Genomic DNA, 23,981 nt, shown 5'->3' on the forward strand with positions numbered 1-23,981 from the left:
TTATCCAAAATTTCGACTATTCGAATATTTCCAAATTATTTCTTGCACTGATTTTTCAAGCAAACGACTCCAAACCCTTTTTAATCTTTTATTACGATTCAAAGCACTTTCAATATTGGCCGAAGGTAGTGTACGAGTAAATAGAATCAAGGGCAGCCTCTAGGCAGGACCGGCGTTCCAATTTGGAATATAAGCCCAGCGCTTAGCCCTGCGACTTTCGCCAACGACGATACCACGCTGAATACATCGGTTCTCGTCCGATCACCGAAATTAAGCAGCGTCGGGCGCGGTTAGTACTTAGATGATGGACCGCTTGGGAACACCGCGTGTTGTTGGCCTCGTCAACAACTTTTTGCCCCTTTTATGTATTTCAACGCCATCTGAATACCATTTTTCTATGCAACTGCAAATTCGAATCAATTTATCCAAAATTTCGACTATTCGAATATTTCCAAATTATTTCTTGCACTGATTTTTCAAGCAAACGACTCCAAACCCTTTTTAATCTTTTTATTACGATTCAAAGCACTTTCAATATTGGCCGAAGGTAGTGTACGAGTAAATAGAATCAAGGGCAGCCTCTAGGCAGGACCGGCGTTCCAATTTGGAATATAAGGCCAGCGCTTAGCCCTGCGACTTTCGCCAACGACCATACAACGCTGAATACATCGGTTCTCGTCCGATCACCGAAATTAAGCAGCGTCGGGCGCGGTTAGTACTTAGATGATGGACCGCTTGGGAACACCGCGTGTTGTTGGCCTCGTCAACAACTTTTTGCCGCACTTATATATTTCAACGCCATCTGAATACCATTTTTCTCTGCAACTGCAAATTCGAATCAATTTATCCAAAATTTCGACTATTCGAATATTTCCAAATTATTTCTTGCACTGATTTTTCAAGCAAACGACTCCAAACCCTTTTTAATCTTTTTATTACTATTCAAAGCACTTTCAATATTGGCTGAAGGTAGTGTACGAGTAAATAGAATCAAGGGCAGCCTCTAGGCAGGACCGGCGTTCCAATTTGGAATATAAGGCCAGCGCTTAGCCCTGCGACTTTCGCCAACGACCATACCACGCTGAATACATCGGTTCTCGTCCGATCACCGAAATTAAGCAGCGTCGGGCGCGGTTAGTACTTAGATGATGGACCGCTTGGGAACACCGCGTGTTGTTGGCCTCGTCAACAACTTTTTGCCGCTCTTATATATTTCAACTCCATCTGAATACCATTTTTCTCTGCAACTGCAAATTCGAATCAATTTATCCAAAATTTCGACTATTCGAATATTTCCAAATTATTTCTTGCACTGATTTTTCAAGCAAACGACTCCAAACCCTTTTTAATCTTTTTATTACTATTCAAAGCACTTTCAATATTGGCTGAAGGTAGTGTACGAGTAAATAGAATCAAGGGCAGCCTCTAGGCAGGACCGGCGTTCCAATTTGGAATATAAGGCCAGCGCTTAGCCCTGCGACTTTCGCCAACGACCATACCACGCTGAATACATCGGTTCTCGTCCGATCACCGAAATTAAGCAGCGTCGGGCGCGGTTAGTACTTAGATGATGGACCGCTTGGGAACACCGCGTGTTGTTGGCCTCGTCAACAACTTTTTGCCGCTCTTATATATTTCAACTCCATCTGAATACCATTTTTCTCTGCAACTGCAAATTCGAATCAATTTATCCAAAATTTCGACTATTCGAATATTTCCAAATTATTTCTTGCACTGATTTTTCAAGCAAACGACTCCAAACCCTTTTTAATCTTTTATTACGATTCAAAGCACTTTCAATATTGGCCGAAGGTAGTGTACGAGTAAATAGAATCAAGGGCAGCCTCTAGGCAGGACCGGCGTTCCAATTTGGAATATAAGGCCAGCGCTTAGCCCTGCGACTTTCGCCAACGACCATACCACGCTGAATACATCGGTTCTCGTCCGATCACCGAAATTAAGCAGCGTCGGGCGCGGTTAGTACTTAGATGATGGACCGCTTGGGAACACCGCGTGTTGTTGGCCTCGTCAACAACTTTTTGCCGCTCTTATATATTTCAACTCCATCTGAATACCATTTTTCTCTGCAACTGCAAATTCGAATCAATTTATCCAAAATTTCGACTATTCGAATATTTCCAAATTATTTCTTGCACTGATTTTTCAAGCAAACGACTCCAAACCCTTTTTAATCTTTTTATTACTATTCAAAGCACTTTCAATATTGGCTGAAGGTAGTGTACGAGTAAATAGAATCAAGGGCAGCCTCTAGGCAGGACCGACGTTCCAATTTGGAATATAAGGCCAGCGCTTAGCCCTGCGACTTTCGCCAACGACCATACCACGCTGAATACATCGGTTCTCGTCCGATCACCGAAATTAAGCAGCGTCGGGCGCGGTTAGTACTTAGATGATGGACCGCTTGGGAACACCGCGTGTTGTTGGCCTCGTCAACAACTTTTTGCCGCTCTTATATATTTCAACGCCATCTGAATACCATTTTTCTCTGCAACTGCAAATTCGAATCAATTTATCCAAAATTTCGACTATTCGAATATTTCCAAATTATTTCTTGCACTGATTTTTCAAGCAAACGACTCCAAACCCTTTTTAATCTTTTATTACGATTCAAAGCACTTTCAATATTGGCCGAAGGTAGTGTACGAGTAAATAGAATCAAGGGCAGCCTCTAGGCAGGACCGGCGTTCCAATTTGGAATATAAGCCCAGCGCTTAGCCCTGCGACTTTCGCCAACGACCATACCACGCTGAATACATCGGTTCTGGTCCGATCACCGAAATTAAGCAGCGTCGGGCGCGGTTAGTACTTAGATGATGGACCGCTTGGGAACACCGCGTGTTTTTGGCCTCGTCAACAACTTTTTGCCGCTCTTATATATTTCAACGCCATCTGAATACCATTTTTCTCTGCAACTGCAAATTCGAATCAATTTATCCAAAATTTCGACTATTCGAAAATTTCCAAATTATTTCTTGCACTGATTTTTCAAGCAAACGACTCCAAACCCTTTTTAATCTTTTATTACGATTCAAAGCACTTTCAATATTGGCCGAAGGTAGTGTACGAGTAAATAGAATCAAGGGCAGCCTCTAGGCAGGACCGGCGTTCCAATTTGGAATATAAGCCCAGCGCTTAGCCCTGCGACTTTCGCCAACGACCATACCACGCTGAATACATCGGTTCTCGTCCGATCACCGAAATTAAGCAGCGTCGGGCGCGGTTAGTACTTAGATGATGGACCGCTTGGGAACACCGCGTGTTGTTGGCCTCGTCAACAACTTTTGCCGCTTTTATGTATTTCAACGCCATCTGAATACCATTTTTCTATGCAACTGCAAATTCGAATCAATTTATCCAAAATTTCGACTATTCGAATATTTCCAAATTATTTCTTGCACTGATTTTTCAAGCAAACGACTCCAAACCCTTTTTAATCTTTTTATTACGATTCAAAGCACTTTCAATATTGGCCGAAGGTAGTGTACGAGTAAATAGAATCAAGGGCAGCCTCTAGGCAGGACCGGCGTTCCAATTTGGAATATAAGCCCAGCGCTTAGCCCTGCGACTTTCGCCAACGACCATACCACGCTGAATACATCGGTTCTCGTCCGATCACCGAAATTAAGCAGCGTCGGCCGCGGTTAGTACTTAGGTGATGGACCATCTGAATACCATTTTTCTATGCAACTGCAAATTCGAATCAATTTATCCAAAATTTCGACTATTCGAATATTTCCAAATTATTTCTCGCACTGATTTTTCAAGCAAACGACTCCAAACCCTTTTTAATCTTTTTATTACGATTCAAAGCACTTTCAATATTGGCCGAAGGTAGTGTACGAGTAAATAGAATCAAGGGCAGCCTCTAGGCAGGACCGGCGTTCCAATTTGGAATATAAGGCCAGCGCTTAGCCCTGCGACTTTCGCCAACGACCATACCACGCTGAATACATCGGTTCTCGTCCGATCACCGAAATTAAGCAGCGTCGGGCGCGGTTAGTACTTAGATGATGGACCGCTTGGGAACACCGCGTGTTTTTGGCCTCGTCAACAACTTTTTGCCGCTCTTATATATTTCAACGCCATCTGAATACCATTTTTCTCTGCAACTGCAAATTCGAATCAATTTATCCAAAATTTCGACTATTCGAATATTTCCAAATTATTTCTTGCACTGATTTTTCAAGCAAACGACTCCAAACCCTTTTTAATCTTTTATTACGATTCAAAGCACTTTCAATATTGGCCGAAGGTAGTGTACGAGTAAATAGAATCAAGGGCAGCCTCTAGGCAGGACCGGCGTTCCAATTTGGAATATAAGCCCAGCGCTTAGCCCTGCGACTTTCGCCAACGACCATACCACGCTGAATACATCGGTTCTCGTCCGATCACCGAAATTAAGCAGCGTCGGGCGCGGTTAGTACTAAGACGCAAGTCGTGACTATATTTAATAAAATTTTCTTCGACTTAGAAAGTCTAATAAGTCAATCCCAAATTGATTTTGGAACTTAAACACTTTAAAAATATTGTTTTAAAGCTCAAGGTGCATTAAAAATAGGACAATAGAAATTACTTCCCATACCGGGAATCGAACCCGGGCCTTCTGGGTGAAAGCCAGATATCCTAGCCACTAGACCATATGGGACACTGACTAATGCTTGCCGAAACGCTGTTTTGTTATTGGAAGAATTCTAAGCCGACAAAAGTAAGCCTCGATTTGCTTATCGATATTTTCCAAACATGCCCAACGCCGCTTTCGATTACACGATTATATTTTAAGGCTTTTAAAGTTATTGTTTCCTTATTTTGTCTATCAATTCATTCAGAAGAAATACAGAAAAAAATATTTTCAAGAAAATTTAAAAAGAAGCTTAGTTGTTCGAAATTCCCATACCGGGAATTGAACCCGGGCCTCCCGGGTGAGAGCCGGGTATCCTAACCACTAGACAATATGGGAAGTGGTATGAACGGCGACAAAAAAAGTACAACCACTAAAGGACAAAGTGTGGATACATAAAAACCATGGCAATGACAAATTACGCGATATTATTTTGACATATAAAATGAGTGAACCGATTTCAAATATGATTTTTATTATGTCGGGAAATATAATGATAGTGACAAATGACAATACGATAACAAATACTTGTTATGTGGCATCAGCATACAAAATAGTTGCATACGAACAAAAGTATTTTATCTTGCTAAGAATTCAGCATCATACGCGCAAGTATTATATTTACCTCCGGACAATCGTCTCCCATATTGTCTAGTGGTTAGGATACCCGGCTCTCACCCGGGAGGCCCGGGTTCAATTCCCGGTATGGGAAGCACTGTGAGACTTTATTTTTTTTTTTGAAATTACAGAGCTATGTATATCAGAACATTTGTATGTCGATAGTGCGTGATCGTCAGGACCCTTTACTGCGTGAAGAAGTTTTTTTCTTTGATTCATTTTAATTTTGACTATGTGCGTTACTTTTCACTCTTCCCTAGATCTGACATATTCGCTCAAGACCGAACAACGACCGAGCAAATATATTATTTATTTTTATATTTTTTTTTTAACCGAATTCCTAATAATTTATTTTAATACTTAAATAGTTTATTTAACACAATTTTGTCAATTATTTACGTTCCTATTGGGAAAAATAACAAAAAAATAAAGCTCCTAAAATTATCAACATAATACCAAAAACCTTTTTCAGTATCCATCTACTTAAAAACTAATATCAAATTGAAAGCGGTTTGGCTTAGTTGACTTTCTGGCGGCAATGCCCACATAAGTATAGAACGCACTTTCTATTTCTACTTATTGGAGAATTTGCGTCGTAGCTAATATCTCCCATATTGTCTAGTGGTTAGGATACCCGGCTCTCACCCGGGAGGCCCGGGTTCAATTCCCGGTATGGGAAGACCGCAAGGTTTGTTTTGCAGTACATAATAATGCTTTTTTTCATAAAAGTGTAAAAGGATAATGTTTTTGTGTTCATTTTATTTAGCTGTCCCAAGTTTAAACAAGATGTGCATTGTTTAATTCTTCACTGGTACAAAAGTCTGATTTGTATGGTCGTTGTTTATGTCCCATATGGTCTAGTGGCTAGGATATCTGGCTTTCACCCAGAAGGCCCGGGTTCGATTCCCGGTATGGGAAGGTTTACTTCTTGTCATTATTAATTTGTAATAAAAAACAACATTTTTAAAGTAAACTTTTCCGTTATGCGCAAAATGGTTTTTAGTATTATTAAAATTTAATTTATTTATCGCTGAATTAAATAATTAATTTTCGTGCAAACTAAAAAAGCTACTTTTACTGGACTATTAGCGCTTGCGAATTCTTTTTCTCAAATGAAATCTTTAGTTATTTCGTGCTTATTTCGTGTTCTAAGTTTTGTTCTTACTACAAATATAATATTGAAATGATTATTACAACCTCCCATATTGTCTAGTGGTTAGGATACCCGGCTCTCACCCGGGAGGCCCGGGTTCAATTCCCGGTATGGGAAACTTATTTCAGATGAGTGTTATTTTTTGTTCGTTTATTAGTTTATTCCGTAATTTTTTCTTATATTCCCTTATAAGCAACTCAACAGTTTGCTTTCGATCACTTTTTCTTGCATTAGGTGAGTACTTAAATAAAACTCAGGCAAACGCCTTTATGTGCGAGCTGTTTTTCAAAATATGAAATATCAACGGAACGCAATGCGCCAGTTTATTTACATCTGTTCAAGACGGTGCCAATAACAAAATTGCGTTTCGGCAAGTTAGTGACAGTGTCCCATATGGTCTAGTGGCTAGGATATCTGGCTTTCACCCAGAAGGCCCGGGTTCGATTCCCGGTATGGGAAGGTTTTTTGTTTTTCTTATACTGATCTTATAAGAATTTTCCAGCAAGTAGTAGCGCCCTCTGTTGTCACTTAGAGTAACACTGGCATTATCGTTTTTTCGTGGTCGGCGCCAAGAATTCCCAATCGGTTCTAGCGGTGCGCGGGTTGGGAGCCCGCTGCCGGCGGCAGAACGATTGTCATTAGTAGAGGTAGACTGACGTTCTACCCAAATACTAAAGGCCAGTTGATGTTACGAAATTATGACTCCCGAGTGATTATAATTGAGTACCACGGTTCTGACGGGGTTGCTCCTGCCTAGAGCTGTCGGTTTAACTGATGGTCTTCGACTAATGAACTTTTTAGCAATGCATTTCAATTAAAGGCCTCCGAGGAGCGCTGTTCCCACTTTAGCTGCGCAAGGCGTTTTCTCTTCGGCGTGCAGACGCCTTTTCCTGTTCCGAAAATTGGCACTCGTCTGTCTATTGCCAGTTTTCATTTGGAAAGGGGAGTGAGTGGGTCTGGATATGGACGTGACCGCTGGCCGGTCATTTGTTGCTGTTTGTCTGGCTGAAGAGCTGGCCGTGACCGTGGCAACGAAAATCGACAAACCGTCGGCGGCGCTCCGCCCTCCTCCAGCCGTGTGTGGGTATTTCTGGCCATTTTTTTTCTCCAAAAATTTACATAAAAATCGCATTACACTTAACATCCACTTTGCTAAACGAAGCGCATGAAAGCGGCGCCACGTGGTTTGGGCCCTCGACTGTGCTTTTGTAAGCCGACTCCCCGCGTGGTTGTTTGGCTGGCTGAAAAGTGGGCGGCGGGAGTGGGGAGCCGGCTGTTCATGTGCGAGCTTGTGCAAGCGGTTTGAAGTGCACGGCGGCCTACGAAAATTAAATTAAAAAGCGCACTCCAAAAGAGCCGTGCCGAAAACTGTTTGCGTTTTAAAAAAAGGGACATCGCAAATGGACGGCCCGATCTATTTTTCGGCGGCCACCCATCCGACATGCTTGTGTGAGGCGCTTTAAGTAAACATTTGGAAGCGAAGGCGAGCAAAAGTTTATGATTTTACAAGGAATCAGTTTGTATTATACTTTTATGCTTATTGGAAAATTGAATCGCAAAGGCCGTCAGAAATTATTTAAGCAAAATATAAATGAATAAAGAAAAATGTTTCATCATTGTTGCTTCTGTCAATAAAAACGACATTTATCCGTGTGGCTTCCGATGTCCCATATGGTCTAGTGGCTAGGATATCTGGCTTTCACCCAGAAGGCCCGGGTTCGATTCCCGGTATGGGAAATATTTTGCAATGAGTAATTTAAAACAATTTTTTTCAAATAAGGGTGTTGCTAAAACATATATTTTGAACTAACTAATTAAGAAAAAAACTTATACTCAATAAACTTTTGGATAGGGTTAAAATTATTCATTAGGATAGTAAAAATATTATAATTAATGCGAATATAGTGTTAAGAATCCATGGTCACAAGTTGTTAGTCCTCGATTGATTTTCGTTTAAGGAAAAACAAAATAAATTCCCACATTTGAACTTACAACTTAGCAGAGCAAGGTTTCGATCCTCGGACCTCTGGGTTATGGGCCCAGCACGCTTCCACTGCGCCACTCTGCTTAGAATTGCGCAAGCCCTATGCTGGTTATGAGTCAACGTGCCTGAAGTTAAGAACAATAAACGTGGGAATATAAGGGCGAAAAATAGGGGTTGAGCAGCCAATAACTAAGATAAATATATCATTTTTAATAATAAAGAATATTTTACGTTTTTTTTATTATCAGCCAATAATCGATTTGCATCGGCTGCCTAAAAGCTTATTTACTTTTCCACAAGGAAGGCGAATTGTTTCAAAAAATAATCTTTTCCTTATTTAACTCTGCAGATTCATATTCAACATGGCGCTTGGCAAATCTCAAGCAGAGTGGCGCAGTGGAAGCGTGCTGGGCCCATAACCCAGAGGTCCGAGGATCGAAACCTTGCTCTGCTATGTGTAACATTCGCTAGTGCGATTTATTTTTTTTTATAAGAAGTTGTCTTTTACAACAATGTTAAAAGTTATGGTAAAATGGTACATTTTTTAATAAGGGTACAAACGAGTACCTGTTTGTAATTTGCGAAATTATAAAACAGAAAAATAGTTTATATTATATAGATAATTGGTATTCATTTTGCACATCCCACAATGCGTGTCGGTGGCTCCGACTCACGTGGATTATGTATTTACTCGGTTCCCTGGCTGCCACCTCTCTTATCGCGGACTTGCAGCGCGCCCCACACATCCGCCGAGACTGTGCATCCATTTTTTGCCCACTGGCACAGATACGGCTTTAATAACCACTCACCGAGGCTCTGTTGGTTTTACCGCTTCTGTTTGCATTGCTAAGAGATGCAATGTGGCTGCAAGGCGGGAGTCCAGGATACCGGTCATTAAAGTTTCCGAAAAGCTGGATTTAAGGGAGTTTGAATATTTTTTAAAATATTTTGCAACGCAGGGATGCGGAGAACGCTTCTAAACATGCTTAGCTGGGTGGATAGTGGCTATCCTTTTTTGCCAATCAAACTGACATATTTGTCAATAAGTGGCAAAAATTTTCATTAATTTTCGCGCCACTTAAAAGCGCGCCATGAAATTGCACAAAACCATTCAGCTGAGATGGATTCGGTGGGGCGCTGGCGTTGGGGCCAATGGAAACCAACCGCAAACACTAAATTGCAAATAAATTTGTTTAAATATGCAATGGCAGAGCGCGTCAAGTTTGGCACAAGCCCCATGGACGAATGGCCAAAAATTGCGGCGCCAGACTGCGACATTTTCAACTAGGAGAAGGTAACGTCATAGGTTGGTCTAACCGGGCTTGTGGGTTGGAAACCACCTACCCACCGGTGGTTTGTCCACTGCCCGCTGCACGTGAGGCTGCGACAACGAGACAACAACACGCGCATCAAATTTTAATAGCAAAACCCCCAAAAGTTTCAAGCCACAAAGTCCATTTCCACCGGCCTGAACCGAAGGGGTTGGGTGGCTCTCCTTGCGGGCTGCCCCCAACGTTGTTGTTGGTTTTGTGTGACATGCTTGATGTACGCTTTTGGTTTTGCCCACGAAGATGTTGCAATGACATTGAATATTGATGAAAATAAATCGAATTTCCGTCAGCCCGGCATCCGACGTATTCGATAGACGGTGCAGGGGAAAAAAAACTGGACACATTTCCTCCACATTCTCCCTCACTGGTATCCGGCTTTCCTATTGAGACAGCAAAAAGGTTACGCCTGAGCTGAGCTCGATGCAGTCAGCTGGCGAGTGTTAAAATCCCACGTTGTCAGTGTTTTGGGGTTATTTGTGGTTACCCCGAGTTGCGACTTTTAGTTCACTCCGCTTGCCTTCCAGCAATCGAAAACAGTTGAATAATAGAGATTTAAATGCAGTTCTAGGAGTTAATGGCCTTTTATTTAAAGCGTTAAGTTTTGTTTTTACAGTTTGACTACAGGAAAAAAACATTTGTTTCAACCAACAAACAACAAAATTGGTCCAACAATGTCCAGCAAAAAGCACCGAATTAAATTCGAAACCATTTTTTTTCGTAAGCCTTTAACAAATTTTAATTTTCTCAAATAAAAAGCGAACTAGAGTTGGTTTTTTTTGGCCTGCTCGGTGGCCAACCCACAATTAAGCCCCAGTTAACCCTTGATTTGTATTTAAAAATTATTGACCAATCCATGTGTACTGATTAAGTTTGTGTTTGTGCTTGTCAAACGGTGAACGACTGCTGTTTGAGGGAGGGACACCGCCACAAGGCATCGGTGGGTATCGGAAATTGCATAAACTGAGCCCGAAAGAGATGGGGAAGGGCTGAGAGAGAGCGAGACAGAGCAGCACATATGAAAATCCAATTTTCCAGTGATTGATCAGGGCGATGAGGGGAGCTGAAGAGCTGGCCACATAGTCAAGTGGGAAAAGTTTGTTTGCCGGGCGTATACGCAAAAATAATGTAATTAAAGCAATGTTTGCATAATAAAAATTAATATTTGTTGCAGTTTGTGTCGCCAATTCCTCGGTCACGAAAGGGGGCAGTATCCAGGGGGTAATGCATTTAGCTGGCCCTTTCTGCGAGTGTTTACCTAGGCAGCGAGGACCAGCGTCCTTTGCTCGCTTTATGCGGGCTGTCAAAATCAGACAGTGTGCACACATGCACCCACACCTCGGCGACGTCCCCATAGATTTCGTCCTGGTGTTGTCCGCGCTGAAGAGCATCCTCTTGCCATCCTGCAGAATCTCGACTGTTTGTCCAAGTTTCGTTTCACCAAATTATGCCCGAGCATATGAGGGATTTATATCCGCTCGAGGACTCAACTGGACTGCACACCACTCGACACAACTCCACTCGGCACTCCTGTCTGCTGGTTGTCTGCTGAATGTATGCAAATATTGAAATAATTCTTAATTGAATACAAATACTCAATTACATTGCAGCAAATCTATTTTGTGGGTCCGGTGCAAACAAACTTTACTGCGCACTGTACATTGTCAGCACGTTTACCTTACAATTTTAATTGTGAATTCGTTTGGAATTAAAAATATTTAATTAAAAAAATATATAAGAAAAGTTATTGGCCCATGAGGGGATCGAACCCGCGACCTTCGCGTTATTAGCACGACGCTCTAACCAACTGAGCTAATGGGCCACGGTGACGCCATATTGATTATTAAACGTATTGGGTTTAAAGTCAAAAAAAATTTTTAAAAAATTTGGTAACCCCATTTCCAGATTATAATTTCCTAAAGTATTGTTACCATTTTAAATGTTTAAAAAAATTCTGGCCCGCGACCTTCGCGTTATTAGCACGACGCTCTAGCCAACTGAGCTAATGGGCCTTGGCGGTGCCATTTTGATTTTCCAACTTGCTTGAATTAAAAAAACGGTGTATTAGAATACGCTTTTTTATCTATGGTTAGGGAAACTAGTAACAATAAGTTTCTATGCTTTGATCAATCTTCCAATTAAAATGGGAAAAAAAATTTCTGGTCCATGAGGGGATCGAACCCGCGACCTTAGCACGACGCTCTAACCAACTGAGCTAATGGGCCTAGGTGACGCCATCTTGATTTTGCAAATTGTTTGAATTAAAACAACGGTATTCCAGATTATGCATTTATGATCTATGGTCAACGGCAATTACTAACAATGTTTCAATGTTTTGATCCATCTCTCAATTAAAATTGGGAAAAGAAGTGCTGGCCCATGAGGGGATCGAACCCGCGACCTTCGCGTTATTAGCACGACGCTCTAACCAACTGAGCTAATGGGCCTAGGTGACGCCATCTTGATTTTGCAAATTGTTTGAATTAAAACAACGGTATTCCAGATTATTCATTTATGATCTATGGTCAACGGCAATTACTAACAATAAGTTTCAATGTTTTGATCCATCTTTCAATTAAAATTGGGAAAAAAAAGTGCTGGCCCATGAGGGGATCGAACCCGCGACCTTCGCGTTATTAGCACGACGCTCTAACCAACTGAGCTAATGGGCCTACGTGACCCCATTTTGAATTTCCAACTGGTATGAATAAAAAAAATTGGGTTTTAGACAATGCATTTATCTTTCTCTGGCCAACGGCAACTACTAACAATAAGTTTCCATGTTTTGATCCATCTTTCAATTAAAATTGGGAAAAAAAGTGCTGGCCCATGAGGGGATCGAACCCGCGACCTTCGCGTTATTAGCACGACGCTCTAACCAACTGAGCTAATGGGCCTAATTGACGCCATTTTGATTTTGAAACCTATTTCAGTTAAAAATATTCTAGTTCCAACCTACGTTCATATATATAAATAGATTAACATTCGCAGATTGTGATTGTGTGATTTTTTTTAAAAATAATTTTTAAAATTTATCTCTTCCATAATATGATCACTTTTCCAATAAAAAAATGGAAAATTAAAAAAATCGATCTGGCCCATGAGGGGATCGAACCCGCGACCTTCGCGTTATTAGCACGACGCTCTAACCAACTGAGCTAATGGGCCTAATTGACGCCATCTTGATTTTGAAACCTATTTCAGTTAAAAATATTCTAGTTCCAACCTACCTTCATATATATAAATAGATTAACATTCGCAGATTGTGATTGTGTGAATTTTTTAAAATATAATTTTTAAAATTGATCTTTTCCATAATATGATCACTTTTCCAATAAAAAAAAGGAAAATTAAAAAAATCGATCTGGCCCATGAGGGGATCGAACCCGCGACCTTCGCGTTATTAGCACGACGCTCTAACCAACTGAGCTAATGGGCCTTCATAATGTTGGGTGTCTCGGTGCCTCATTTCTAGCACAGGGAAGTTCTTTTGTTATTAATAGATGATCCGTGCTTTCAAGAGAGGGTTCTTATCAATGTAGTCCGTGTACAATATTTTTCGTTTTACTTCATTTTCCTTGCACAACGCATAACCATACTTACTACACTTTTTGCGCTTTTAAGTTTTTGTTAGCTAAAACTCGATAGAATCGCAAAGATCTTTTTTCATTATGAAGACAAATTATTCTATTTCCATAATTCATTTAGCACTGACTGTAGGCTGCATTAATTGTGTTTCTTTTGCGCTCCTGAGGGAGTTTAATGTTGCTCGACACCACATGCATCATCGCAAGCATGTGACACTTCATTAAAAAGCAACATTACCAAAATCAATTAGAGACAGTCCCCCATGCATTGCCACCGCCTAGACAGCTCGGATACACAACAAAAGCAGACACGGCCACGGAGAGCGGGTAAGTTTGTTGTTCTTGGCAAACAAATACGCAAACAATTGAGATATGTGTGTTTTGTATTTGTGGCTGCCAGTATATCCTTTCCCCTCCCATTCCCTCTCCTTGTCACCGGCGCCGATCCGCAAATTGTTTGAGCACGAGACGAGACTTTGTTTGCATTTTGAATTGCCGCCACCGGGAGCGAAGCTATTTGAACAGAACACACTGAGCGAACATTTTGCGATTAAACATTAAATTATCAACAAAAAATAAGCTTCCAAAGGTATTCTACATTTTTATACCCGTTAATCGTAGAGTAAAGGGTATATTTGATTCGTCGAAAAGTATGTAACATACATAAGGAAGCGTTTTCGAGTATATATATTCTTCATCACTAGCCGAGTCGATCTAGCCATGTCCGTCATTCCCTTTGTCCGTTCGTCTGTCTGTCCGTCCGTCTGACCGTCCGCTAGAACGCTGAGATCTCGGAAACTACAAAAGCTTTAACTTGGAATAAAGATTCCTGAGCTTGTGCAGCACACGCTTGTTTCAGCATGGTGCCACGTCCACTCTAACGCCCACATTTCGCGAAAGACTGTAGCGCCTGCCAAAGACACATTTTTAAAAACATATACAACAGTGTTATTCATAAAGCAATCATAATCAAACTGTCTCTATAACCACGTGAATTTTGCCAAGTAGAAAGAAATTACCAAAAAAGTTTGAAAAAAATATGCATAATTTTTCCCCGTGTAGATACCCTAAGGTGAGGCGCCAGTAGACGAGGACTTGTTAAATCGAAAATGAATTAAAATCGTGTTGCTGGGAACATGGTTTAATCGAACTTAATGCGAGCCTACAAAGAACGTGTTTCCACTGTCGATTGACATGCTGATCTAGTTCTTCGCATCCGCAGATGGCGAATGGGGCACCACCTTGTGGAGCCACTTGCGGATGTATTCGCTGGTTTGGAGGCCCACCATACGATTCACCACCTTGCCGTTGCTGATAACCACCAGGGATGGAACGGAGCCCACGTTGTAGTCCATGGCCAGCTCCCCGTGCTCATCGATATCAACGCGGGCCAATCTCACCCGGCCACCCTGCTCGGACACGATGTTTTCCAGTCGAGGGGCCAGAGCCTTGCAGGGACAGCACCAGCTGTCCGAAGAGAAAGCATGGGTCAAGGACACAGATCTGACTGAGTGGGTTATTAGCTCACCTGGCATGGAAATCCACAACCACCGGTCGGTCACTGTTTATCACCCGCTGCTCAAAGTCCTTTCTGGTCTCCACATCGAAGATTGGTTGCCTTCCCGTGCTGGTCATTCCGCGGTTCGCCTTCAGAAGATTCATGAGACGCTCTGCGCGGTATAACCTTCTGTAGCTCGACATCTTTAGCCGCAAAACGTTAATTTAAACCGAAATAAAATATTTGTCTACCAAATTTTGATCCAAAAATTTTGGAGGCTACAGTGTGCTAACTCGAGTTTTTGTATTAACTGGAAATCGAAAAATGCTCCAAAACCTCTTTGTCTTTAAGGGAAATTCAATGGCTGCTTGGCACAGAAAAACTGAAATTTTTGGAAAATGTATTTCATTCAGATGTTTTTATACCCTTGCAGAGGGTATAATGATTTCAGTCAGAAGTTTGCAACGCAGTGAGGGAGACGTTTCCGACCCCATAAAGTATATATATTCTTGATCAGCGTCACTAGACGTGTCGATCTAGCCATGTCCGTCCGTCTGTCCGTCTGTTTCTACGCAAACTAGTCTCTAAGTTTTTCAGCTATCGGGCTGAAACTTTCCTAAAAGTCTTCTTTCTATTGCAGGTAGTATATAAGTCGGAACCAGCCGGGGAAAAAATTACACAAAAATTATAGCTTCGGTGTTTTTAAACATAAAACCTTCTAAGCTTGGAAATAACAGTTTTTAATTAATTCTGAATTTCGTTTTTTTTTTTTTTTCAAAATCGGACGACTATATAATGTAGCTGCCATAGAAACGATCGAAAAATTAGTAGTAAAATAAAATAAAAGAAATTATTAAATTAATAATATAAAAGAAATTATATCTTTGGTGTTTTTTAACATATAACCTCTTGTGCTTGGAAATAACTTTTTTAATTGGTATAGATTTTCGGATTAAATTTAATCAAAATCGGATGACTATATCATATAGCTGCCATAGACACAATCGGAAAATAAGTCGGAAATTATGAAAAAATTCTATATCGTTTTTTTAACATATAACCTTCTAAGCTTGGAAATAATATTTTTTAATTAGATCAGAATTTTGAATTACGTTTTATCAAAATCGGACGTCATATAGCTGTCATAGAAACGATCGGAAAATTGGTGGGAAAATAACATGGAAGAAATTATAGCTTTAGTGCTTTTTGACAAATAACCTTCAAAGCTTGAAAATAAAATATTTTAATTAGTTCTGATTTAGATGCCAAAAAAATCAACAATCCTTAAAAATTATACATGTTGTTTTTAAAGCTGATTATTTCTTATAACTGCAAGGGTATAGAAACTTCGGCTTGCCAAAGCTAACTTCCTTTCTTGTTTTAAACATAAGTTTGGCTAATATTATTTATTATGGGTCCCAAATCACATATTCCGGCTACTGAAGGCCAAACATTCTTTTTGGAGTGTTCTTTGGAAACTCTGGGTTGGTCTTACTTGTTGCAATTATCCCTCCTCTTTACTATAAACGTGTGCCCAACCTTCTGTTTCATGAAGCTTTCAAATATTTCGTTTCGACTTTTAAAAAGTTATTGTTAAATTTACTAAAATAATAAAAAATGTCCTTTTTATTACCGTTGTTGCTAGATATTAATTAATGGAGGTAATGCGAGTTTTGCCACTGGGTAGCTGTCCCAAGTTGATTATAACATTATATTCACGCCGTTTAATTCTTATTTTTTTTTAACGATATTCTTTCAATTTTTAGATCTGTGATATTTTAATTAAAGCAATTGCTATCATATTTTTCAGGGCGAGCTCCAGCTTTCAATTTTAATGTCTAAAAAACCTTCCCTTTTAAGGAATTCCCTATTCTAGTTTTCTTAAAATTGATATTAAAAATTGAAACTTTATTTATAATGAAAGATTATTTATCGGTTCTTTTATAGTAACATTCAAACTTCTTCAAGCCCTGCTCGCATTCATCCTCATGTTTGATTGACAAGCCGTGGTCGATCTTATTTGCCGTTAAATTCCAATACTTTCTGAATGCGATCGATTCTTCCATGGCACAATGTAAAAAGCACTTGATTTTGTAATCTATGGGTGTGGAATTCCCTGAAAAAACAACTTCGTAGGCGTGCTGACTTGAAACATTCTGTTGCTTTGCACAATCCTCCGAAAATTTAAAGAGCGTTGAAGCGTTTGTTGGTGACTGTAATTTTTAAGAATTAGTAATAGTACACGTCCGACATAAGTTATACTTACTTGAGAAATAGTCAAAGCTACTATGTCAAATAAAAGTATGGAAATAAGCAGAAACCTCATTTCGCAGGCTGTACTTTTATACTGACGTGAGATACTGCAAACTTGCAATAAATGAATTCATTTACAGGCCTTTTAGTGATTGATCATCCCCAAATGGCGTAAATTGCTCGTTTAAGTTCCACCCCCAGATCAGCAAGTGGACCACCTACAGTAAATATATTTGTACACGTTACTCGAACAGTGAAAGGGTATACTAGATTCGTCAGAAAGTATGTAACAGGTAACAGGAAGCGTTTCCGACCCCATAAAGTATATACTTTCTTGATCAGGATCGATCTAGCCATGTCCGTCTGTCCGTCCGTCCGTATTAACGCTGAGATCTCGGAAACTATTTGAGCTAGATTATTCATACTCGGCATGCAGATTCCTGGGCTTCCTACGCAACGCAAGTTTGTTTCAGCGTAATCACGCCCACAATCCGCGAAAATTAGTAGCACCTACAGTTTTTATGATAGAAACAAAATTTTAACTGAAGTATATTTGTCTCATCAATACCTATCGCCTCAACAAAAAAAAAGTGCCACGCCCGCTCTAACGCCCAAAATGGACTTAAATCTGTTTGCCGCCCACGCAACATCTGCTGAAAAAGCCGGTAAGTGGCTCCCTAAAATATCTCTTTGCTGCTGATATATAAGCATTTCATTATTCTTTTGCTCCCTTAACCTGAGTAACGGGTATCTGATTGTCGCGGCACTCGACTATAGGGTTTTTCTTGTTATACCCTTACCAATATCATGGATAACGTTTATTATTAGGGTAGTAGCTAGGAACATATAAAGTTAATATGAAGAATTAGTGTTAGTACTTAATAATGTTTAAGCCTGAATCTTTTAAGTACGGATCGCAAATGTTATATTAGATTTCAGCGCGGTTCTCGCAGTAGCACTTGTACAAATGGTTGCCAGTGTCGCACATATCGACTACCTAGATCAGCATTTATACGCTTACCATATATAGCTACCGGTTCCCTTTTCTCAAACTTGGGTTTGTGGAGATACAACCTCGCCATGCTGACTTGCAGTTTAACTATCGTTGTCACGATGACATATCTTTTCAGCATTCATCAGGCAAGCTTGAACATTCGAAGACTTTGCAGTTTATTAATAATTTTCGATGGGCTTTAAAGTATACTAAGTCAGCAAGGATTAAGCCATCCAGCTCCTAGCTGTGGCCCACCACACATTTGGGTCAAACTAGATCCCAAAAAACTGATAGCTTTCACTCGTTGGCCTGGCATTATTTGCTTGGGCCCAATGAATGATGACCCGCCCAGCCTCAGTTTGTTGTCTAAACATTTTTATGATTCAGGGTTAGAGATAGGACTCTCGTTCTTGCCTGTGTCTTTACATAATCCCCACTGCTTACACAGGCACCAAGGCGCTTTGGCAATTAGTTTCTGTTTCTTCGAGCATCCAATGTGAAGATAAGTAGCCCGGAGTTTTCACAGTCCTGACGGGCTGCTGTGGGGCTTTGATGGATGATTGACAAGCAAGTGATAAGAGGACGAGTGTGTGAGTGGGTGTCGAAAGTGTGAGGCTAATGCTGAAATTAAATGGGTTAATGTGTATGCAAGAAACGCTTTCCGCATATCAGTAGTTAATGATCATTGCCATGCAGCCTCTCTAAAAAGCCAGATTCGCCAAGCTTAGGCTGGGAATGTGAAATATTAAGCTTTGAAAATATTCGATATCTGTGTAGCTAATGCAATTTATTTTGCCCTTTGCGAAATTAAGGTACATTTCCATTCACTTTTTACGGAGGCTTTATTATTCAATATGAACAATTTTAATGGACTCTAAGCCCTATCCGTTTTCTAACAGCTGTGACAGAAGGTAAGCTTTCTTTACCAATTTAAACCTAATTTATATTTATTTTATCAGCAAAATGTATTTAAATAAACGAAGTCTTACCGCACTCCTCAAATTTTGGGTACGTGAACACACTATTAGTGTCAAAATAGACGCCAAAAAAGGAGCACAAGCTAAAAGTGCGCAGGAGAGGGAGTATCGCTCCTGCAACAAGAACGACCACTCACTTTTGTGTGTTATCGTTTCTAATTTGTTTCAAATTAAATGAGTTTTAAACATTTTCCCAGCCAAGCACAATCACAAAGCGAAAAACACACTCTGAATGACGCGAGTGTGGATGTGTTTTTCGGATGGGTGGACCGAAAGGATCTGGCTGCTGTCGTTGTTTTTTTCGGTGGGTGGTGCGGGTCCCCTGCAAATGTAATTAAAAAACTTTTAAACCGCATCAACATAAATGTATGGCGCTTAAAATTCTGTGCATTTGACAATTTTCGGTTGGCAAAAAGTTGACATTTTGGGCTCCTGTGCTCGTGGGCAGAGTGTTTGTGCAGAAAGTAACCGCCAAAACATGTCAGACTCGCCCCATTATGCCATTCCATCAAGTTCTAGCGGTGGCCATTTGTATTTGAGTTAAATGAAAAGCTTTAAAAGTTATTAGCGCTCATAAATAAATGTCAGTGAAAGGCATTTATTGATGGCGACCGGCACCCATTTAATGCGTTTATCATTTTTACGAGCCTCTTTTCGGCAGTTTCATTTTAATTGAACCCCGGCCTACCATGCAGAACTGGAAGTGTTTCCATTTAATTGCATTTAAATCGTCGGTCAAACACCTTGATAGACCATTAAGTCGAGCCCCAAACCCTGACCCTTCTCGAAAAGGTTTAGTTCTGCAATGTGTGCCGCAGTAAGCATTTGCAACCGGAATGCCACTTCGAGCATTCCAGGTGATAACGCTAAATTGCTTGGCCATAAATTCAACACTCGACATTATTTTTCAGTGTGAAATTTAATCAATTCGACATTGAGGAATGCCGGAGTGCTAAATAACGAAACGGCATCCCATTAACTGCCCGATGGTTTACATCTATGTTTGTAATGCCACCCCAAAAAGTATCTCCTCCGCCCCAGCCCCCAGGCCCCATCATTTTCCATTAGCTTTATTATATACTCATTTGCGGAAATGTCTTATATCATTGTTATTAGTAAATCTTACGCCGCAGTTTATTGCCTTTACCGTGACATGTGGGAGGTTTTGAAGCAGAATCATCAGTATCAAAGCTGTAGCACCATTCCTTTGGGGTTTCTCGTCTTTGGGGGGCTAGTTCGTTGAACTCTCCCCAAAATACTGGGGGACAGTTTCCGGATAAAAGAATAGTTGGCCAACAACTAAGGGTTGTTCCCGTCTTTAGATAAGCATTTGAGATTATTTTTACGCTGGTAATGATTGCTCTAAGGGGCAAATCTGCTGTGAGCAGTAATACAAAGTTTCCTATATGGAAATCTGTAATTATATACGTCGAACTAGTAATTATACAATAAGAATTTGCAAATTCATCACTCTCTCCTAAAGCAACTAGGGTTTCTGCCAGTATCAGAATGTTTTTGATCTATATCTTTTAAATATAATATCTTAGCCCCCTGTATATTTGGGCCTGGGATGGAGCAAAAGCATTTAAATTTAATTTTTGCTGTCGAAATCGTTCAGAAAACACCTGAACAGAACCCTCGGTTCACCGGAGCCTGGTGCAAATTAAAGTTTTCGCACAGTCATTTCACGGATAGAGCTCTTTTTAATTAATTTAATGACTGGCTGATGTATTTGCATATGGAAGTGCACGTGAGGAGAACTTTGTGCACGTGGGCAAATAATCAACTCTTTTGTTGCAGTTCCAAATTTAACAGACCTGCTCTCGGCCAGGCTTTACTTTTGGCTTTGCAGCTGGATTTCCGGGGCGGGCGCATGCCATTTCCCACTAATTATTTTAACAGCACGAAAGAGGTATCCGCCCGAGTGCTAAAAACATTTCTTTGCCCCGCCTCCCACTCCTGCCGGATTCCCAGGCAAGTTCCGGAAAAGAAAGCTCAGTCTCCTTGGTATTTTCAGTCCGTAATCCGAATAGCTTATCACAAATTCCGGGCATAACTCAAAACAGAATCGCCGGCCAGTTGGGAAGCAAATTAATGGCATTGTTTTGCCCATCTGCCCCAATGCAACACTTTCTGATTGCATTAGATGCTTACAATAATTTCGGGGCAGCTCCACTCGGAATGGGAACGTAAATGGAATATTTTATGCAATTTATTTTGATCAATTTGCACGTCGCAATGGCAGTTTCCTCTCAGGGCGCCTAAGTATTCTCCGGGTATATTGTGGATGCAATCGTGCGTGCCCCGGAATGGAAATTCGAAGTCCGAATGGAAGCCACAGGCTCTTCTCTATTATTCGAATATTTTTGGGCAAGTGAAATTTTAACAGCAATCATAGGGCACAAGCATGCTTTCCTTATCTCTGCAATCAAAATTTGTGAAATAAAATTAAAAGCATAATGTGAGCTTCGCCACTCATTTAGACTTTTTCTTTTACCAGCCATAAAGCCACATATAATTCAAATTGTAGGGACAAGAATGTAATCATTTCGTAAGACTTGCATTTTAAAAGTTTCCGCGGCGGCTTAATGGAAAAGGGACCAACCATGCGTGTGATAAGTTCTTTCAACTTTCCCGCCTGGCATTGGTGGAATGTGTATATGAAACCCATTTGCAGCCCACCTCATTACACACTAAAAAAGCAATCGAGCATCAAATTACAAAGAAAATAAAATGCAAATAGGTTTTTCCTTCGCTCTTAGGATCTTCTTTTTTCCGGAGCGGGTCTGTCCTTTTCGTATCCAGCTTATCTGCGGGGCATGCCCCGCATCCCTCGGACGGAGTTCCAATTTCATGCAGCTGACCACGGACCCTGTAATTGTAATTGCCGAGCTGGATTGGAGTGGATTAAACAATTTCCACAGTTAACATGGCGCGCGTCTTTAACCTTTGCCACAATAAATTTTTCCGGACTTTCCTTGTTGCTCTCTCGCTTTTCTGGCTCTGCTCCGCGGTTGGGGCTTAATTTCGGTGCCGGCGATAAGAATTTTTAGCGACGCTGTCATTTGGGGGCCTTGGCTTTTACGAGGCGGCACAAAGGACGCATGTCCTTGTTGTGCGTCTCTAATTAGATGCTTTGCCTAATTAGTCGGTTTTATGTGAGGCTCTTTATGCCCCTGGATTACCTTTTGGTTGCACTTCCACGCAGCCAAGAAGTCGTTGATTCTTCTCCGAGGCTAAGCTGCGCCGTCGATACATACTGTATGTGGCATACAGATTACGCAGGGCGGAGAATGTTATAAACTTTAACGTTTATTAAAAATTCCAAGCGCACAGCAAAGTATCCGCACAGCAGCATGACAATAATGCGAGCGAAAGCAGCGCGTTTGCTGCTGATTTTCGCAGCTTGAGATTTTCCCATTTTTCCCATCATCGGGGAGCCGCCGGAGCTTTCCCCCGGTTGGGTTTTTCAATTTCTTACAGAACGCAGAGCACTGCATTCCTTCACCTGGCCGTCTTTGATGCGCCATATGACAGGAGGTTCGGAGGACTGGGCGATTGGTGGCTTGGAGGAGCAGCGGCCACAGTTCGCCCGCAGTTCCATATGAACTCCGCACCCGAGCCACTGACTCACTGACTGCTGACTACTGACTGGCCCCTCAACCGAATTGAACTTGTCACAAAAGAATTCATTTTGCAGAGCTCGGAATTTTCCGGCAGTTTGGGACGGGGGTTCCCCGGGTGCGTTGAAAGGCTTTGTAAGCTTTGCTTGACTCCAATTTTCCCCCGTTTGGGCTTCGCACACTGTCCCTTATCCAACGCTCCATCGGTTCTGGGTTCGTTAACTGGAATTCAATAAATATTACTAAAACACTCGCATACGCATTCGCCCTTTCCTCGCGTTCTTATTGGGAAATGGGGGGAGACTACGGCAGATGCCAAGAAAAGGCCAGAGCAGACATTTTCACATAATTTCCCCCATTTGTGATCCATTTTAGGGCCAACCCTACTCCCACCAGCGCGCACTTCCCTCGGGCCGAGTACATTTTGGCCAATTTTATGACGCGTTTTGTTACCAAAACGAAAATTTTTGGTAGTACCAAGACATTTAATTGCCTAATTGTTTTGTTTTTGGCATTTTATTGCAGGCGGCCGCTTTTTATGGAGGAGCCAACCCAGCACGCCACTCTTTTTATGACTTAATTACTTAAATGCGTTTTATTTTGCATGCGGCCATAATCGTAAACAAATTATAGAAGTGGAAATTATGATATCTTTTCCACTTTTAATGCGAGCCCTGGGAAAAGATTATCCGATAGATTGTAACATACTTTCAAGGCGCCACATTTTATGGAAGGAGGAAAAAAATACTTAGGTCTCTACTACTTGATGAGGCATGGAAACTTGCACATAATTCGGTATTGTACAAGTGTAGCTCCCCATTCTTTGAAGCAAAGCTCATACTATGTATAATTCCACTTAGCGAATACAAATAAGCACACCATATTTGCAGAAGTTTTCAGCATCCGTTTCATCTTTCCATCAGCAAATAGTAGTCTCTGCTTAGCCCCCACCCTCGGGTCTCATTATATTTTAAATTAACTGGATTTGCTTTACCTGGTTTAGTGTTCCACTGGATTTCTGGCCCATTGAGGATTTTCCGCTCCAATTGTGGAGAAGCCAAGCACGCTGGCAGGGGCGCTCTGAATTTATTAGCCGCACCGGGCTCTGACCCTAAAGGGTGCCTATCCCAGCCGAATCCCATCCTATCTGGTGGTGGCTTTGGTTTCCTTTGGGCCATCTCTTTTTATTTTCTGAAATTAATGCGGCAAACACTAATTAATTGCGCAGGTGTGCAGCTGTTCTGTAGCTCGTGTTGTTGCTGCGGCGTTGTTATTGCACGGGATAAGCCTAATTGAATTTCTGTAGCTTTTTGCTAGGCTTGCGAAT

General features: G+C 41.0%; 2 protein-coding genes, 1 long non-coding RNA gene, 21 other non-coding genes and 4 pseudogenes across 27 annotated transcripts; 17 read left to right on the plus strand and 11 right to left on the minus strand.

Moving 5' to 3' along the window:
* The first annotated feature begins 219 nt into the window (after positions 1-219).
* On the plus strand, positions 220-338 carry LOC122818443 (5S ribosomal RNA; annotated as a pseudogene).
* A 303-nt stretch (positions 339-641) lies between these two features.
* LOC122818431 (5S ribosomal RNA) lies at positions 642-760 on the plus strand (annotated as a pseudogene).
* Positions 761-1,063: 303 nt separating this feature from the next.
* On the plus strand, positions 1,064-1,182 carry LOC122818420 (5S ribosomal RNA). The gene has a single exon (XR_006367903.1). It is a non-coding gene; the product is annotated as a 5S ribosomal RNA (ribosomal RNA).
* Positions 1,183-1,485: 303 nt separating this feature from the next.
* LOC122818411 (5S ribosomal RNA) lies at positions 1,486-1,604 on the plus strand. The gene has a single exon (XR_006367897.1). It is a non-coding gene; the product is annotated as a 5S ribosomal RNA (ribosomal RNA).
* Positions 1,605-1,906: 302 nt separating this feature from the next.
* LOC122818400 (5S ribosomal RNA) lies at positions 1,907-2,025 on the plus strand. The gene has a single exon (XR_006367896.1). It is a non-coding gene; the product is annotated as a 5S ribosomal RNA (ribosomal RNA).
* A 303-nt stretch (positions 2,026-2,328) lies between these two features.
* Positions 2,329-2,447, plus strand: LOC122818389 (5S ribosomal RNA). Its single transcript, XR_006367887.1, has one exon. It is a non-coding gene; the product is annotated as a 5S ribosomal RNA (ribosomal RNA).
* A 302-nt stretch (positions 2,448-2,749) lies between these two features.
* On the plus strand, positions 2,750-2,868 carry LOC122818414 (5S ribosomal RNA; annotated as a pseudogene).
* Positions 2,869-3,170: 302 nt separating this feature from the next.
* Positions 3,171-3,289, plus strand: LOC122818378 (5S ribosomal RNA). The gene has a single exon (XR_006367876.1). It is a non-coding gene; the product is annotated as a 5S ribosomal RNA (ribosomal RNA).
* A 657-nt stretch (positions 3,290-3,946) lies between these two features.
* Positions 3,947-4,065, plus strand: LOC122818407 (5S ribosomal RNA; annotated as a pseudogene).
* A 529-nt stretch (positions 4,066-4,594) lies between these two features.
* On the minus strand, positions 4,595-4,666 carry Trnae-uuc (transfer RNA glutamic acid (anticodon UUC)). The gene has a single exon. It is a non-coding gene; the product is annotated as a tRNA-Glu (tRNA).
* Positions 4,667-4,906: 240 nt separating this feature from the next.
* Positions 4,907-4,978, minus strand: Trnae-cuc (transfer RNA glutamic acid (anticodon CUC)). The gene has a single exon. It is a non-coding gene; the product is annotated as a tRNA-Glu (tRNA).
* A 301-nt stretch (positions 4,979-5,279) lies between these two features.
* Trnae-cuc (transfer RNA glutamic acid (anticodon CUC)) lies at positions 5,280-5,351 on the plus strand. The gene has a single exon. It is a non-coding gene; the product is annotated as a tRNA-Glu (tRNA).
* A 513-nt stretch (positions 5,352-5,864) lies between these two features.
* Trnae-cuc (transfer RNA glutamic acid (anticodon CUC)) lies at positions 5,865-5,936 on the plus strand. The gene has a single exon. It is a non-coding gene; the product is annotated as a tRNA-Glu (tRNA).
* A 167-nt stretch (positions 5,937-6,103) lies between these two features.
* Positions 6,104-6,175, plus strand: Trnae-uuc (transfer RNA glutamic acid (anticodon UUC)). Its single transcript has one exon. It is a non-coding gene; the product is annotated as a tRNA-Glu (tRNA).
* Positions 6,176-6,455: 280 nt separating this feature from the next.
* Trnae-cuc (transfer RNA glutamic acid (anticodon CUC)) lies at positions 6,456-6,527 on the plus strand. Its single transcript has one exon. It is a non-coding gene; the product is annotated as a tRNA-Glu (tRNA).
* A 270-nt stretch (positions 6,528-6,797) lies between these two features.
* On the plus strand, positions 6,798-6,869 carry Trnae-uuc (transfer RNA glutamic acid (anticodon UUC)). The gene has a single exon. It is a non-coding gene; the product is annotated as a tRNA-Glu (tRNA).
* A 1,206-nt stretch (positions 6,870-8,075) lies between these two features.
* Trnae-uuc (transfer RNA glutamic acid (anticodon UUC)) lies at positions 8,076-8,147 on the plus strand. Its single transcript has one exon. It is a non-coding gene; the product is annotated as a tRNA-Glu (tRNA).
* Positions 8,148-8,406: 259 nt separating this feature from the next.
* On the minus strand, positions 8,407-8,478 carry Trnam-cau (transfer RNA methionine (anticodon CAU)). Its single transcript has one exon. It is a non-coding gene; the product is annotated as a tRNA-Met (tRNA).
* A 298-nt stretch (positions 8,479-8,776) lies between these two features.
* Positions 8,777-8,848, plus strand: Trnam-cau (transfer RNA methionine (anticodon CAU)). Its single transcript has one exon. It is a non-coding gene; the product is annotated as a tRNA-Met (tRNA).
* Positions 8,849-11,470: 2,622 nt separating this feature from the next.
* On the minus strand, positions 11,471-11,544 carry Trnai-aau (transfer RNA isoleucine (anticodon AAU)). Its single transcript has one exon. It is a non-coding gene; the product is annotated as a tRNA-Ile (tRNA).
* A 551-nt stretch (positions 11,545-12,095) lies between these two features.
* On the minus strand, positions 12,096-12,169 carry Trnai-aau (transfer RNA isoleucine (anticodon AAU)). The gene has a single exon. It is a non-coding gene; the product is annotated as a tRNA-Ile (tRNA).
* Positions 12,170-12,320: 151 nt separating this feature from the next.
* Trnai-aau (transfer RNA isoleucine (anticodon AAU)) lies at positions 12,321-12,394 on the minus strand. Its single transcript has one exon. It is a non-coding gene; the product is annotated as a tRNA-Ile (tRNA).
* Positions 12,395-12,545: 151 nt separating this feature from the next.
* Positions 12,546-12,619, minus strand: Trnai-aau (transfer RNA isoleucine (anticodon AAU)). The gene has a single exon. It is a non-coding gene; the product is annotated as a tRNA-Ile (tRNA).
* A 197-nt stretch (positions 12,620-12,816) lies between these two features.
* Trnai-aau (transfer RNA isoleucine (anticodon AAU)) lies at positions 12,817-12,890 on the minus strand. The gene has a single exon. It is a non-coding gene; the product is annotated as a tRNA-Ile (tRNA).
* Positions 12,891-13,087: 197 nt separating this feature from the next.
* Trnai-aau (transfer RNA isoleucine (anticodon AAU)) lies at positions 13,088-13,161 on the minus strand. Its single transcript has one exon. It is a non-coding gene; the product is annotated as a tRNA-Ile (tRNA).
* A 1,273-nt stretch (positions 13,162-14,434) lies between these two features.
* LOC108026577 (thioredoxin, mitochondrial) lies at positions 14,435-15,150 on the minus strand. Its single transcript, XM_017097529.3, has 2 exons — positions 14,838-15,150; positions 14,435-14,776 (listed from the first exon to the last, which is right to left on the minus strand). Exons 1-2 carry the CDS (start codon positions 15,008-15,010, stop codon positions 14,512-14,514), a joined length of 438 nt encoding a protein of 145 aa, XP_016953018.1. The 5' UTR covers positions 15,011-15,150; the 3' UTR covers positions 14,435-14,511.
* Positions 15,151-16,694: 1,544 nt separating this feature from the next.
* Positions 16,695-18,638, minus strand: LOC108026932 (general odorant-binding protein 56d-like). Of its 4 annotated transcripts, none has more exons than XM_050887427.1 (3): positions 18,499-18,638; positions 17,074-17,278; positions 16,695-17,020 (listed from the first exon to the last, which is right to left on the minus strand). In XM_050887427.1, the coding sequence occupies exons 2-3, from the start codon at positions 17,131-17,133 to the stop codon at positions 16,733-16,735; spliced, it is 348 nt and encodes a 115-aa protein (XP_050743384.1). In that variant the 5' UTR covers positions 17,134-17,278; positions 18,499-18,638; the 3' UTR covers positions 16,695-16,732. The 4 variants fall into 4 exon arrangements, with proteins under 4 accessions (XP_050743384.1, XP_050743383.1, XP_050743382.1 ...); XM_050887426.1 differs by lacking the exon at positions 18,499-18,638 and adding an exon at positions 17,939-18,052; XM_050887425.1 differs by lacking the exon at positions 18,499-18,638 and adding an exon at positions 17,861-18,052.
* Positions 18,639-18,871: 233 nt separating this feature from the next.
* Positions 18,872-19,221, plus strand: LOC108026933 (uncharacterized). The gene is made up of 2 exons (XR_001768294.1): positions 18,872-18,965; positions 19,014-19,221. It is a non-coding gene; the product is annotated as an uncharacterized LOC108026933 (long non-coding RNA).
* Positions 19,222-23,981: the final 4,760 nt, after the last annotated feature.

The sequence above is a fragment of the Drosophila biarmipes genome, chromosome 2R (assembly GCF_025231255.1).
Source record: "Drosophila biarmipes strain raj3 chromosome 2R, RU_DBia_V1.1, whole genome shotgun sequence".
Classification (NCBI taxonomy): Eukaryota; Metazoa; Arthropoda; class Insecta; order Diptera; family Drosophilidae; genus Drosophila; species Drosophila biarmipes.

Bases quoted from the DNA above. Each gene is read 5' to 3' on its own strand.
- LOC108026577 (XM_017097529.3), bottom strand. From the start codon at position 15,010: ATGTCGAGCTACAGAAGGTTATACCGCGCAGAGCGTCTCATGAATCTT. The intron at 14,777-14,837 runs GTGAGCTAATAA...CTCTTCGGACAG, and splicing joins GTTGTGGATTTCCATGCCAG to CTGGTGCTGTCCCTGCAAGG.
- LOC108026932 (XM_050887427.1), bottom strand. From the start codon at position 17,133: ATGAGGTTTCTGCTTATTTCCATACTTTTATTTGACATAGTAGCTTTG. The intron at 17,021-17,073 runs GTAAGTATAACT...TAAAAATTACAG, and splicing joins TAGCTTTGACTATTTCTCAA to TCACCAACAAACGCTTCAAC.